Source organism: Gadus morhua, chromosome 9, assembly GCF_902167405.1.
Source record: "Gadus morhua chromosome 9, gadMor3.0, whole genome shotgun sequence".
In the NCBI taxonomy this organism is placed as follows: Eukaryota; Metazoa; Chordata; class Actinopteri; order Gadiformes; family Gadidae; genus Gadus; species Gadus morhua.
Window position 1 is genome coordinate 15,857,288 of NC_044056.1, and position 14,398 is coordinate 15,871,685.

The following is a 14,398-nucleotide window of genomic DNA, read 5'->3' on the forward strand; positions in this document are numbered from 1 at the left end:
AAAGGGAGCTTATGCGCTGGGGTCAGACACACTCATTGGCCATGAGCACTCATTAACCAACAGTTGCACGCGTGCGCGTGCACACACACAAACAACCCGCTGGACATATGAATAAACATTTATTGTCCTTGTTTGCCTGAAAACCCATTTCACTTCCTGCCCTGTCCGCTGCTTAGATCCCTCTTCTCCTCCTCCATCCCACGCTATCTGATTCTCTCCATCCTCCCATCGAGAGCCGTCTGTATTCTAATACGGCCTATTTGCTTTCTTTCACTCGCTCATAAAAACACACACACACACACACACACACACACACACACACACACACACACACACACACACACACACACACACACACACACACACACACACACACACACACACACACACACACACACACACACACACACGCGCGCGCTGCTGGTGGACCGTATGTAACCAGAGGCTACCTGGACAGTTAATCCCCTCACATCTGCTCTCCACCCCAACCTGACCCCTGACATCTGCCTCCAGGTCCCAGCCGGAGGCCCCCCCCCCGCGCCCCTCAGACCCCCGTCTGCTCACCAGACTTTGCACATGAATGGTCTTTTACAACATAACGCTGTTTGTTTGGATTCCCGGGAGATTCGCCTTTCCAGGCATTTAGGAAAAAGCATCGCGTTGGTTATGCAATATATACTCCTATTACAAAGAACTAACACACAAGCACCCTTATTGAACAAACACAAAATAGTTAGATAATATAAGATCGATCACTTTATTGCGATAAAATATTTACATAAAGAAATATATAGAAAAAAAAGACTTAAAATGTCATTTAAAATCCCTGCAAATGTCTTGGATGGGAATTTACCCCAGCCTCTCATCAGGGGCTTCCCTCCCCGCGGAGCTCTGCGCTGTGCGGGGGGGCTGATGGAGAGGCGGCCGCTGTTCTGGCGGGATGGAGGGGGCCGCCGTACAATGATGCCCCCCACCGAGGGGCTGATTGAAGGTGTAGTCATCGCCAGCGCGGTGCCACAGGTGTGAGCGCATGTCTCACACACAATCTCACACACACACACACAGGCACAGACACAGACACACACGCGCGCACACACACACACACACACACCTCTCGCTCAGCCTCACACACAGACATGCCTCATGTGGAAGTTGACCACGTATTCCGTGTTGGTGCGCTGCACCGAGATGGCGAAGGGTTCAAAGGGGTGGAAGGTGAAGGCCACCAGGCGCCGCACGGCGTGGTTGACGGGCCGACCCAGGAGACCAGCCTGGATCTTGAACTTCAGCAGGCCCGAGTCCCGCGCATAGAACCTGGGGAAAAGAGGGCGAGAGGCGCGCGGTTGGAGGACTCAATTGACACTGATCTGGAGAGGGTTGGTGGGTGGGTGGGTGGGAGGGTCTGGGCGAGGGCAGGCGGGGCAGCCCGGTACCTGATGGGGAGGGAGGGAGGGAGGGTGGTTGCATAAGCCGGGTACCTGATAAGGTGGGAGGGTGGGTGTTAGGGAGCGAGCGTGCGTGGGTGGGAGGCTCTGGGCGTGGGTGCATGCATGCGGCAGCCTGGTACCTGATGGGGTGGTCCCCGCAGGTCTTGGGCCTCTCCATCACCGAGACCCACTTGTCGTCGTAGCTGAAGAGCGACAGGTCCAGGTAGGGGCTGCTGCTGTACGACTGAGCGCTGATGGGCAGCTGGCCCAGCAGCCGCCGCACCGCCTCCGTGTGCCCGCCGTACTTGGCGTTCACTATGGTGTCCTTGAACCTGGGAGGGGGAGACGTGGTCACTAGGTAGACCACCACGACGCCGTGGATGGAGGAGGAGAACCTTAGCATGTTCAATAAGCACTGCTGAACCCAGAGGGTTCTAACAATAACCATCAGAGAAAATCAGTAAGTAATGCATCATCAGAAGCAACGGTTGCACAATGGGTTCCCTCCCGAGGCAGCCCCGGTCGGAGGCCGAGCTCCGGTTCACATCGTGATGTGCAGCCGGGGGGGACACCTCCAGTTCCTCTGGGTTCAGGCCGGGGGAGATCCAGTTCCCAGCAAACACCGCAGAACACTGTTGTGCCGCCAGCGACAACCAAAACCCACATGGCTGAGGTCAAACCCGGAGAAAATGAAGTCATGGTAATGAGTGGAACCCCCAGAGTACCCGGCGCTCCTCTGACCTTCTCTGGACCTGTCGGGCGTAGTTGTTGGAGGAGGCCGAGCAGGGGAACTGCACGGCCTGGCTGTGGAGCGTGGCGTTGCGGAACAGGTCGCAGAAGTTCTCAAACAGCTCCAGCAGCTGGTCCGAGGTGTTCTCGAAGACGGCCAGCACCTCGGTGGACACCATGTTGTACACCACGAAGAACGACGGCTGGGGGAAGGGGGGGGGAGACTAGCTGTCAGTCAATGGTTCGCTCTTCAAACAGTGCTTCTGACTGCAGAACAGCACCATGTGTGTGTTGGTTGGAGTAAGGTCAGGGGTGGGGGGATAGAACCGGGATCAGCACCGTGTGGTGGCCTTCATGGGTTCCCTGGGCTTCCCAGCACCCTGCCTGTTGAAGGCCGTTCCCTCAGCCCGTTTTGCTTTTTCATGGCCGATTTCCACGTCTTTTTAAAAAAATCCTCCCGGAAACCGATATTTGGACCCATAGTCACCGATAAATTAGGCTCCGTTTTATTCAAGACGCAACAGTCACAAATATTAAGTAAAAATAATAAACATGAAAAAACTATTTTTTACAAATATCAGCCGGGCCAATAATTGGTCGACCTCACGGTGGTATCACCCATGCTACCTCCCTCTTTTAAAAACACGCACATTTCTCTATTTACTATTCTACAAGTAATTGGTCAGTTTTTTGCTACATCATACACATTTCCATAACAAAATGTACCAATGTTCAATTTCTAAATATTATGACGATAAGCCATGTATTAAAAAATGATGTTACGTTTCCCTTCTGACCAGGCCATTATATGAAACATTTGGATATTGAACGCATAACACAGGAGAAGTCCCAACACAATCCACTGTCACCTAATGTCTGCTTATCTCTGGTCATTGCTGGCGCTTGCTCTCCTACCTGTGAGGGGTCGGTGACTCGAAGCGTGACCACGTCTTCGCTGGTGTATTTGATGAAGAGGTGGTGCTCATCCAGCAGCTGCATCTTCCACATGCGCAACCTCCGCAGCTGGTCAAAGAACTGGAAGAACCTGGGAAAAGCATGATGGAGAACATTACCAGAGCTCCATCAGCAGGTGAACACATGATGGAGAACATAACCACCGCACCACCAGCAGGTGAACACATGATGGAGAACATTACCAGAGCTCCACCAGAAGGTGAACACATGAGACCATTACCATAGCACCACCAGCAGGTGAACACATGAGGAGAGAGACCATTACCACAGCACCACCAGCAGGTGAACACATGAGGGAGACCATTACAATAACACCACCTGTGCCGTTGTATTTGGTTGCACCTTATGTGCAACCAAATACTGACCCTTCTTATGGAATTGGTAGATCTGTTATTTTTACTTAAATAATGACTTGAAAAAGAAATTATAGAAATTATCCTTCACAAACCTGGGGTTTGTGAATGATGGTGATAAACGCAGAATGTTGTTGTTCCTCCTAAATCCATTATTGAATATTTAATTCAAGTCATAATCTAGGTAAAAACAACAAATATCTACTGATAGCTTAAGAAATATTTTTTGGTTGAACATAATAAAGAAATTATAAACACCAATAAACAATGCCGATAAAGCAACCTGAAATCAAAATCACTCAGGGCTCCTGTAACCTGCAATTATTTACCAAACGTAATCAGAAAAATTATCAAAAGATGAATCAACAATTCAAATTGTTGACATGTTTCCCTGTCATGTTGTTTCCAATGGCCTTTGAGATTCATATTATTGACCCTCTTATAGTAAGCTCACAAACGTTGTATTTAGCCTCTGAGGAGTAAGGTGACAGTGAGGAGCAGAGAGAGTGGGTGGGGCAGAGAGGGGAGCAGAGAGAGTGAGAGGGGCAGAGAGGGGAGCAGAGAGAGTGAGAGGGGAGCAGAGAGGGGAGCAGAGAGAGAGTGGGAGGGGCAGAGAGAGGGGGAGGGGCAGAGAGAGAGGGAGGGGCAGAGAGAGAGTTGGAGGGGCAGAGAGAGTGGGAGGGGCAGAGAGAGTGGGAGGGGCAGAGAGAGAGTGGGAGGGGCAGAGAGAGGAGCAGAGAGAGTGGGAGGGGCAGAGAGAGGAGCAGAGAGAGTTGGAGGGGCAGAGAGAGGAGCAGAGAGAGGAGCAGAGAGAGTGGGAGGGGCAGAGAGGGGAGCAGAGAGAGTGGGAGGAGCAGAGAGGGGCAGCACGCACCTCCTCTTGGCCATGGCGCTTCCGTCCTGCTCGGCCCGCCGCCACAGGTACACCAGCAGGCGGTGCTTCAGAGAGTTGATGGTCTTGTCGGTGTAGAGGCGGGGGAAGCCCGGCTGCCCCTCCGCCTGCGTCTCCATGGAGACGGCCGACAGCGTCAACAGGTCGTCCTCGTAGCAGAAGCGTCCGATGGTCCTCACGTCCAGGAAGGTCCCCTCGGCCGTCACCTGGGGGGGCCACCACACACACATGAGCCTCTGTGGCCTGCAGCACACATTAACCACTGTAGGCCTTTCTACACTGCCAAGCGGGTGGGGTCGTGATTTGGTTCGTTGGATTAAGCGGGGCTGCGCACGGAGCGTAGACCTCTTACGAATAAATTGCTACTCTGAGTGAAGGCTATAAACACGATTTGATCCCGGCGAAAGCCTGGTAAGGAAAGCTCCTCTGCTGCTTTCTCGGAGATTGCGCCATCTTTCACCGTCTTCGTCAAATGCGACTGTTAGAACAACTCCTGTTGATGTCACTGCGTTGTTTCTGTTGTAGAGACAACGTAGGGCTGCTCGATAATGGACAGAATCATAATCACGATTATTTTGGTCAATATTGAAATTGCGCTTATTCAAACGATTATTTTTGAGTTTGAAAAACATGATGTATTTATTCAGCATGTCTCTCCCAAAAGCACTTAGTAACTAAGAACTTTGAAATTTCGCCTTATACATACACGAATGGTCAAAAATTTCAAATTTAAATTAACGTACAGATATGATTCCAGCTGTTCTGCACTTTCTATAAAACATTTGATGAAAAGTAAATAAAAAATGTGATTAATCGCCCAGCCCTAATCCAACGACGCTACCCATATCGCGCCCCTGATACATGATGCCGTCGAATCACGGTAATGAAAATGAAACCCCAAATATGTGTAGGTTTCGAGACGGGAATTGGGCTGCGAAATCAAGCCGGTATATTACCTCAGTCATTGTAAACGAGCAGACCATGCCGGGAAAAAGGCGGCTATAAGATGGGCATTTTTGACGGTGTGAAAACGATTTGTGGCCCGCAGCACATAGACACTCTGTACAGAGCTTTGAACACCACACATGACCCTCTATGACTGATTAAACCTGTGTGCGTGTGTGCGTGCCAGTCCACCTGGAAGACGTGGATGGTCTGCTGCTGCACGGAGAGCACAGCCAGGATGTTCCTGTAGAGGTAGAGGCCCTGATTGTGCGACAGGATGATCTTGTCACACTTGAAGGAGCGCGTGTCACACAGGCGCCCCGTGTGCAGGTCGATGACGTGCAGGGAGTAGTCCTCCAGGGGCGAGCGCGGGTTGGGCGTCACCGACTCGTTGTTGCGGTACACCTGGCCAGGGGAGGAGGGGACGGCGTAAGTGGCACTCCTCACCACCACGGCCCTGGGGACAAGGGGCCGATGATGGTCCCTGACTCCCAGACCAGCACTGCCGGGTTTGGCAGTCAACAGTAAAAAAAAGGACCAGTATCTTTACTGTGTCTTTACTGAGCAGTAAAGACACATCCTGCCCTGTAGGGAGCACTTTGTGTAGACCAGTAAAGACACATCCTGCCCTGTAGAGGAAATCCCCAACTAAACTTTTGGAATAAATGCACGATTGCATGCGTCGATTACGACTAACATGCAACAAAACCTCTTTGTGGCGTTTTTTTTTTTAAACGCCACATACAAACAAAACTAACTTCAATGTAAAAGCACCCCTAACTCATCATCCCTTCGTCCTCCAGAGACCGCCCTGGTTGGACGAGCGGAGACCGGGGAGACGACGAAGGGCGAGTGTGGAGCGGAGAGAGCTGCTGCGCTACCTCAAAGAAGTACGGGGGAGGGTCCTCCGGGACGTAGGTGGCCGAGCCCACGATGACGTAGCGGCAGTCGTCGGTGAACAGGCTGCACTCGCGGTTCAGGTGCTCCCCGTTGGACGCCACGTTGGTGACGTGCAGCAGGGAGAAGAAGCGCTCGAAGAGCCGCCCCCGGATGTTGAGGGAGCGCTGGTCGTTGGCCGTGGAGAGGGTCTCCCCCTCCTGGCCCCGGAGCAGGTCCTGGGCCGCCTGGCAGCCCTGGTACTCATAGATCTGTGGACGTTTGGGGAGACAGGGGAGCCTGAGGTTAATCTGTTGGTTCAACTGTTCACAGCCTCTCCGCTTGAAGAGGTTTCACGCTATTGGGGACGTGTTTGTCTTGCAGCAATGGTTCATTTCTCACGTCCTTTGTGAGTAGCAGAGTTAAAGAAGGATTGGGGGCTACATTACAATTGAAACATCATACTTTAGGTTGAAGGAGGTTCTTATTATTTTGCATCCCTTTACCCGACTAATGACTCATTATTGGTGAGCATAATGCCAATCAACCTTAGATGAGGCTTCTACATGTATCCTTATTGAGCAAGATACAAGTACGGACAGGAACAATCAAAGAAAAAATAGTAAGCATCACTTAATTATTTTGTATTTTTTTATTTTGGTTGTAGGAGCAGTAGAGTGCTTTCCACTTCTGCTTAACATACAGTGTGTGTTAGTACCAAGTCATCAACCAGAGTCCAAGAACAACTGTCCCGATGAGACAATAAAGTGTATTCAATTGAAGTCAACCCAGGTATCTCCTGGATTTCCATTGGCTTACCTCCAGCGACGTCTGGTCGGAGGAGAAGGCGATGAAGCAGCGTCCGTCGGGAGAGAACTTCCTCAGGAAGCACGGGGGCTTCTCCACGTTGACCACCGTGAAGTTGGGGAACAGGTTCTGGTGGAAGCAGCGCACGCGGTACCAGTGAGCGCCGGCCCGGCCGGAGCTCACCCGCCTCCTCTCCAGGCGGTGGACCACGTTCTGGTTCTGGATCCTCCTGGGCTTCAGCGTGGGGCTGTCATCTTCCATGGCTCGCATCGGATGCAGTGGGAGTGTGTTGGTGTCCTCAGTGGCCGGATAGGACTTGTGGTGGTGGTGCCAAATATGGTGACACGGGAGGACTTGCGTCACAAACTATTCTCAGTCATCTTGGGTGTAGGTACTTCTTGCACATAAAACTGCAAGATGCATGTAGAGATAGGAGACAAAAATACTGAACCATTCATAGTCATACATAGCATGATATACTAATGCTAAAGTACAGATTATTCTGTGATTTGCTTTTCAAAAGCTCAACTACAGCCATCCCTCATGTAATTAACTCACCATCAGTGGGAATGCTGTAAATTCAACTAAGACGCTGGATAACACGTTGCCCCTTGATCTTAAAAGCAAGAAGAGAACTATGTTAATTGCTACATTTGACTCAAATGACCTACCACAAGGTTACAGAAACATAGGCGTCAAGGAACGTTAGATTTCAATCAACTCTGGTTCAGTGTACCAGAGGCGCGTTGCTCTGTAAACACACATTATAATTGCATTGGGAAAACATCAGGCAGCGCCACATTTACTAAAGTATTTAAAGAAGCGCTGGAACGACCAGGACGACGACACTACTATGTTAAACTATAAACGGGTTACTCACTCATTGTTCAAGAAAGTCAACCGTCCAGCTTTTCAAGAAGCATCATACATCCCAGTCTTGGATAACTTTCTGAGCTCTCTATCTAGCTTTGTATTTGAACTTGTGGAGCTTTGCTGTTAATGTTATTCGCAAATGGTCTCCGTATTAATAGGAACGTTTCGGAAATTAGAAGTTTTTCACGTGTATTCAATCTAGCTACATTTCTATAAAAACGGCGTGGATATGCCTGATATTATTATAGCTAAAGCTACAGGGCGACGGCATGAAAGCAGGGAAGAAGAGCTTCCAGAACTCGTTGGTACGGAGTTTGGCTGTTGATGACTTAACGGCAGTAGGAATCAACAGCGTCATCTCAGGATGGAAACCGCGTTGCATCTTTTAAACTTGGACCCGACCCGCCATTACAGCTTTTGCCCGTTGCTTGAACACGTTTTCCAAAACTTGGCTCATTGTGTCAAAACTCAACTCACAAGCAAATAAGACACAACACTGAGAAATATACCATTCACATCTATGTCATATTGAAACTCTGCTATCGAAACCTAACAATCCTCTGTCAAAATGTCACTCTGATGACAAAATTATCAACACTTGTATCATGAATACACTTTCAGATCAGCAGTAACACACTACTCTACTTTATATAAAACACTGCAGTCTTTCATGTTCAGTGTTTTTATTCACTTCCACAGAAAGGCACGTTTTTCACAACAACCAAAAGAAATCTAATACTCAATCCTGCACATTCCAGAAGCCTACGGTACTGTAAACGCAGAAAAACACGTAAATTGTGCGTGGGTGGACTTATGGATCCTCGCCTTGTGTGTCGAAAACATCCATGGATTGACCTAAGGCTTAGCTCAATGTCTCCTGTTCCTTTGCCTGCAGAAGAGGCATGCGGGCATGTGGTTGGCATATACGCGCCATCCTCAAGCCAAAAAATAATAATCTTCTATAGGGTTTAGAAATGGCGAGTAAGGGGGCAAGTATTGTTCGTGGACTTCAAATTGTTCGTGGATTTTGAACCAGTTCCGGACCAAAACAGCCCGACGGAAACTAACATAGTCCCAGACAACAACAAACTGGGGCTGTACTGATCTGTCCTCTTCAGCTGCATCATGAAGTGCATCTAGAAATGTGATGATATGTAGGGTATTGTAGGGACCTATTTTTGCATGATGGTGCAGTTACCCTCGAAGTCTTTTGGAGGCACTCAATGATATATATTTCCCCTGCGCTGCCCCGGGACGTGCACAATTGCCCTTTGGCCTTTTTGTAGCTGGCTGATTGTTGTTCAGTTTTGTAAGTAAGTGTTTTCAGGTCAGGGTTGTATTTACACACCGGTAGGCCTATTTTCAATTTCCAATTTTGTTTTGTATTTTGAATAAATGTGTTTTCCAAATGGTACGCTGAGATTTCATTTTTGAACTAAGTCTCGTATGAAATAGTGTGTAGTATGCAGGAGGAAGTGTGTTGCAGAAAGGAGCAATGTGTTGCACAATTGCAAAGCAGCGCTTTTACACGTGTTTATTTTAGCAACAAAAACTTCAAGTTAAAAAACTGGAATATCAACGGTGACTTATTGTTACACATCCATGGGTATAACAATAAGTCAACAATATAATAAGACCCTCAGGTGTCAAATTATGTTATATGATATTGAGATTATAGGATATGATGTTATATTATATGTGAGCCTGTATATTATCTAAATGCTAGAGCTGAAACGGAAGGCCTTATATTTCTCTATTTCTATCTAATCCAATACTATTCTATATATCGCTATCAGGATGTATTTGTTCAGGTTTGCAAAAATTCTTGGTTGAACGAGGGATAATCTCAGCAACATATTCCACTGGACCTCCAGGGACCTAGGTATCTTTAGACACAAATAATAAGATGGTATGTTGCCAGATGAAAACCGTAGTGAGCAACACTAAAAGCATTACGGGCCCATTCCCTTCGGCTTAACGCAATTTTTAAAGCAGTGCAACAGAATACTGTGCTCTTTGTCAGTAAATGCCAGGCTTTAATCACACAGCAAAATAAATACATGAGTGGTGTCAAAGCTAACAGCAATCAATACATCATTAACCCCACTCTCACCAAACCGTCTTAAAACCAACACTTATGACGATTAGTTAACTTGAAGATGTATTTACAAATGAGTAACATTAACTCAAGCATCCTGATTTAATGACTGTAATCTGCACCGTTTTTAAAGGACTGTTGCAAGCCCAATGAGGGCAGGATTGGTTGGGTGTGCGCTTTGTAGTGAATTTAGTAATGTCACAATGGTCTTGACACCATGTTCGCTCACAGAACAACAAATTGGGTTTTGTCATCGCTGAACCTACTCTAGATTTAATTTGAACTCAACGGCAAAGAAATGGGTAACTGTATTATTTATTTAACGACATCACCACATCTTGACATCAGCCCAACTGAGGTCACCTGAGCCACAGTTTGCTCCCAGGAGGATTCTAGTAGATTCCATTCTGATCCTTGAGCTCTGTCCAGATGAGACAGGGGAGAACCCATGGTACCGCTCCACCGACATTGCATTATGTGCACGCCAACATGTGTCAATCTTCTGGATGCAGATATGTTACCACAGCATTTTTGTATTATTAGCATTACTGCAATGGCGTTATTTGAAACAAATACCTTGCGGAAATTCCATATATTATTCCTCCCTATCAACCTGAGTACCTCGGTGTTGGAAGAAGTTAATGGTGCAGTGTACAATTATCCTTGACCAAAGAACCAAGTTGTAATTTCAGTAAAAGCAAATTCAGCGAGCCATAAATGTAGGTCTTACAAAGAAAACTGCCGGGAAGCATCAGGAAAAGGATGTGAAATTACCTACTTCAAAATCTAATGACATTTTCTTTTCAGCATGACCTGTGCGTATGAGTGTGTGTGTGTGTGTGTGTGTGTGTGTGTGTGTGTGTGTGTGTGTGTGTGTGTGTGTGTGTGTGTGTGTGTGTGTGTGTGTGTGTGTGTGTGTGTGTGTGTGTGTGTGTGTGTGTGTGTGTGTGCGTGCTTGTCGGTGTCTGTTTAAGAATACATGCGTGAGTATGTGAATGCGTGCAGGCTTACATGCATTTGCGTGTCTTTTATTGAAATACCTGTTTTCTCGTTACTATTTATGTCTCTTTGTATGACTAAGTGCATGCATTTGGTAATTGTGTAATTAGAAGGGGAAACTTTAGAAACCACCACACCACAGAAATCCAGAGAAAGTTGTAAAATGTGCAAATAGAAAATCCCAATGTTGCCCTTTATCTCTTATTTTGTGCCTGCATGTTCTCGGAATGAAAATTTCCTCATGGGGCTGCCAGGATGGGGCTAAAATCGTACCCCTTCAAAATGGCCATTGAGGCCTCTCTACTGGAAAAATGTACAATTATTTTTTAAACAGTTTTGCCATCTGCCAGTAGCTTCCATAAAATCGCATGCATATGCATAGCAGTATATGCTTTGTTTTTTCTCACCGAAAAATATGGAAATTGTTCCATATTTAAGGAGGACATATTTAAGATGATTACACTCTCTCACTTAACCAAAATATACCAAAATACCCTGTGTCCACGCACATAACTGTTAACTCTGTTGCTGGAAGTCATTCACACAGGAGAAATAAATAATCAATCATCTTCTGTGATTTTTTCACATATAGGCGCACAGTTTAATGCATCCCCCGCAGCCACCAAATGCAGCGCATTTGCTTCATGACTCGCTAGGGAATTGAGTGATAATTGCCGGCTATTCCATTTTAAGTTTCCTCACGTGCACCACATTTTACCATTGCAATCAAAGTACATCTTAATGAAAAGTATTCTGCCACAATCAAACTACAAAAATAAGTGTTAAAACGATTTCTAAGGCACACATGTGAAAAATACTCTTTCAATTGATAGTTGTATTTGACATTTAAAGGGTGAACGCTGAACTTTTCAATCCATCCTTATTTCAGTAGGACATCTTGATTATGTTGGTGAACTTTTCATGTGTTTGTTCGTGGTGATTATATGGAAGGGAAAACAATTACAGTAATCAAAGAACCTTATTTCTAATCCTTCTTTCCATGTATATATATGTATATAAAATATGTATATATGTATATAAAATATGCATATATACATATAAATGTGTATATATATATATATGTATATGTATATACATGCATACATATGTATGTATATGTATATATACATTAATATGGGTGGCAGGTACGCATGTACGCATAGTAGAAAGAACATTATGCAGCCTGTGATGATCCGTCTCCCGTACTTCCTGTTTGGAATCAACGCAGCATTATGAAGGTTCTCTTGGAGTCCCCTCTTCTGAATTATTGAAAGAAATGTGGTGTACACGTCAATTACACAGTTCATTCATTCATATTCATACCAAATGCCAATCCTAATTGTAGTCGTTATTTTTGCATAAATAAACCACATCTAACACCACAAATAAATTACCCTATCTATTCATCTAAATGTATTCAGCGGTGATAACATGAACTTTTATAGAAGCTGAAAACATTGAAATGATATCTTAGTCTCTCCCCGGTCGCTGTTTGCAGTGAATTAGAAGAGAACCCTTACTGCTAAATGTTCCACATTTTCTGGTTAGATTACCTTCAAGTGAGTTGTAATTTCAGATTTGGGTTACCCCATGGAAAGCCAAAACCAGGCAAAAAAAACAGAGAACACACCACCAGTACACATGTCAGTGTAGGCACATGTCAAAAAGAATGATTATGTTTTGGTCATTGAGAGTAGGAATTACCATCATGTTTGTTTTTGTCTGTGTATGTAAGTGTGACAAAAAAAAACACTTGCTGTCACATGCACCGTGTGTGTGTGTGTGTGTGTGTGTGTGTGTGTGTGTGTGTGTGTGTGTGTGTGTGTGTGTGTGTGTGTGTGTGTGTGTGTGTGTGTCTGTGTGTGTGTGTGTGTGTGTGTGTGTGTGTGTGTGTGTGTGTATATGTGTGTTGGTGTGTGTGTGTGTGTGTGTGTGTGTGTGTGTGTGTGTGTGTGTGTGTGTGTGTGTGTGTGTTTGAGAGAGTGTGTAAGTGTGTGTGTGTGCGCACGTGTGTATGTGTGTGTGTGTGTGTGTGTGTGTGTGTCTGTGAGTTTGTGTGAGTGTTAGTGTGTTTGTGTGTATGTGTTTGTGTGTTTGTGTATGTGTATATATGAACGATGTTGCCTTAATTTAATTCTGAATAACAGACAGAGGGGCTCACTTGTATGAGCAAGATGGAGTGCAAGCAGAGAAAATCCAAACCTTTTAACTATGGGTGAAATGTTCTAATTTAACTATAAGGGTCAGTCACCCCAAGAGAGAATTTGGGGGATAAAATCCATCTTAAAGGAAGATTTTTGAGCCCACTGCACCTGCTTCACCCCTAGCCCCCACCAACCCATCCTCCCTCCTCCACCCTCTTAACAGCCAGGGTCTCTTAGCAGGACTGCAATTTCTGCCATTTGAGAGTGAGTGTTGAAAGCGGGCAGTGATGGCCACTTTTCTGTTATTACTCGGTTAGCATTGTGCAGAACAGAGGAAGGCACAAGTACTTTCAAGAAGGCATTGACTGTCAGCATCAGGGAATATTAAATACTGGACCTGCATGGCAGTACCACTAAGAGCACATCTCAATGCTGACATTTATTTCAAAAATACCCACCAGAGGTTCTTAAAACTCATATTGCTTTTTAAAACGAAAACTACTAAAACTATGACAAAAATGGCTGGCTGCATTAGCTTTAAGATTTCTCTCTCTCTTCCAAAATGTAAATCTGAATACAATAAGCATGTCAATCAAGAGTCATACCGGATGAAGAATGTACAGGAGAACATAGATTGGGAAAAATAAGATTCAGCAGGAAAAAGAAAATGGAGCTGAAGTTCCCCTCACTGGTACCACTCTCTATATGTCTTCTACTAATGGTTTCAGGCTCCCATTTAGAGGAGCAGATGATGAGGAGCAGAAGAAGATGAAGAAGGTGATGAAGAGGAGGAAGAAGAACAAGAAGAAGAAGAGGAGGAGGAAGAAGAGAAGAAGGAGCAGGAGTAGCAGTTGTCCTATGCGGCCTTGGCAATGAGGTGCACTGGGTAATGAGGTCAAAGGTCAGGCTATGATCTGAACATGCCACATGGAACCAAATCTTCACCTCTCCTCCACCCACCTGCCCACTCGGTGGGTGAGCCCTTTTTAATCATGAAATCTTGCCAATCTAGCATGTTTGTGCAATTAAATATAGTTTAATGAATCGTCTGAATTGTCTTCAGGTGCATGGGAGGAAATCTGAGTCCTTTCAGTAAACCATTCCCTGCAGAGATTTAAGTACTGAGCTACACTTCCTCCAAACACAATTCATTTGCATTTAAAATAATCCTGTGGGCCCAAAGATTCTACATACACACAAATGTGCACCACTTCTTTTCTTATTTAGCAGTGAGATATTGTTATGCGTTAGATCTGTCCTATAGATCTGTGGTGCCTTGA

General features: G+C 45.9%; 1 protein-coding gene across 1 annotated transcript; it reads right to left on the reverse strand.

Moving 5' to 3' along the window:
* Nucleotides 1-733: 733 nt before the first annotated feature.
* On the reverse strand, nt 734-8,195 carry det1 (DET1 partner of COP1 E3 ubiquitin ligase). The gene is made up of 10 exons (XM_030365175.1): nt 7,885-8,195; nt 7,563-7,620; nt 7,017-7,414; nt 6,203-6,469; nt 5,514-5,726; nt 4,359-4,582; nt 3,072-3,201; nt 2,169-2,359; nt 1,568-1,759; nt 734-1,314 (listed from the first exon to the last, which is right to left on the reverse strand). The coding sequence occupies exons 3-10, from the start codon at nt 7,272-7,274 to the stop codon at nt 1,125-1,127; spliced, it is 1,665 nt and encodes a 554-aa protein (XP_030221035.1). The 5' UTR covers nt 7,275-7,414; nt 7,563-7,620; nt 7,885-8,195; the 3' UTR covers nt 734-1,124.
* Between the last annotated feature and the right edge of the window lie 6,203 nt (nt 8,196-14,398).

Coding starts and splice junctions, on each gene's coding strand:
- det1 (XM_030365175.1), bottom strand. CDS start 7,274: ATGCGAGCCATGGAAGATGACAGCCCCACGCTGAAGCCCAGGAGGATC. Junction 3,202..4,358: donor AGCGCCATGGCCAAGAGGAG/GTGCGTGCTGCC, acceptor TGCTTTTCCCAG/GTTCTTCCAGTTCTTTGACC. Junction 2,360..3,071: donor GAGTCACCGACCCCTCACAG/GTAGGAGAGCAA, acceptor CCCTTCCCCCAG/CCGTCGTTCTTCGTGGTGTA.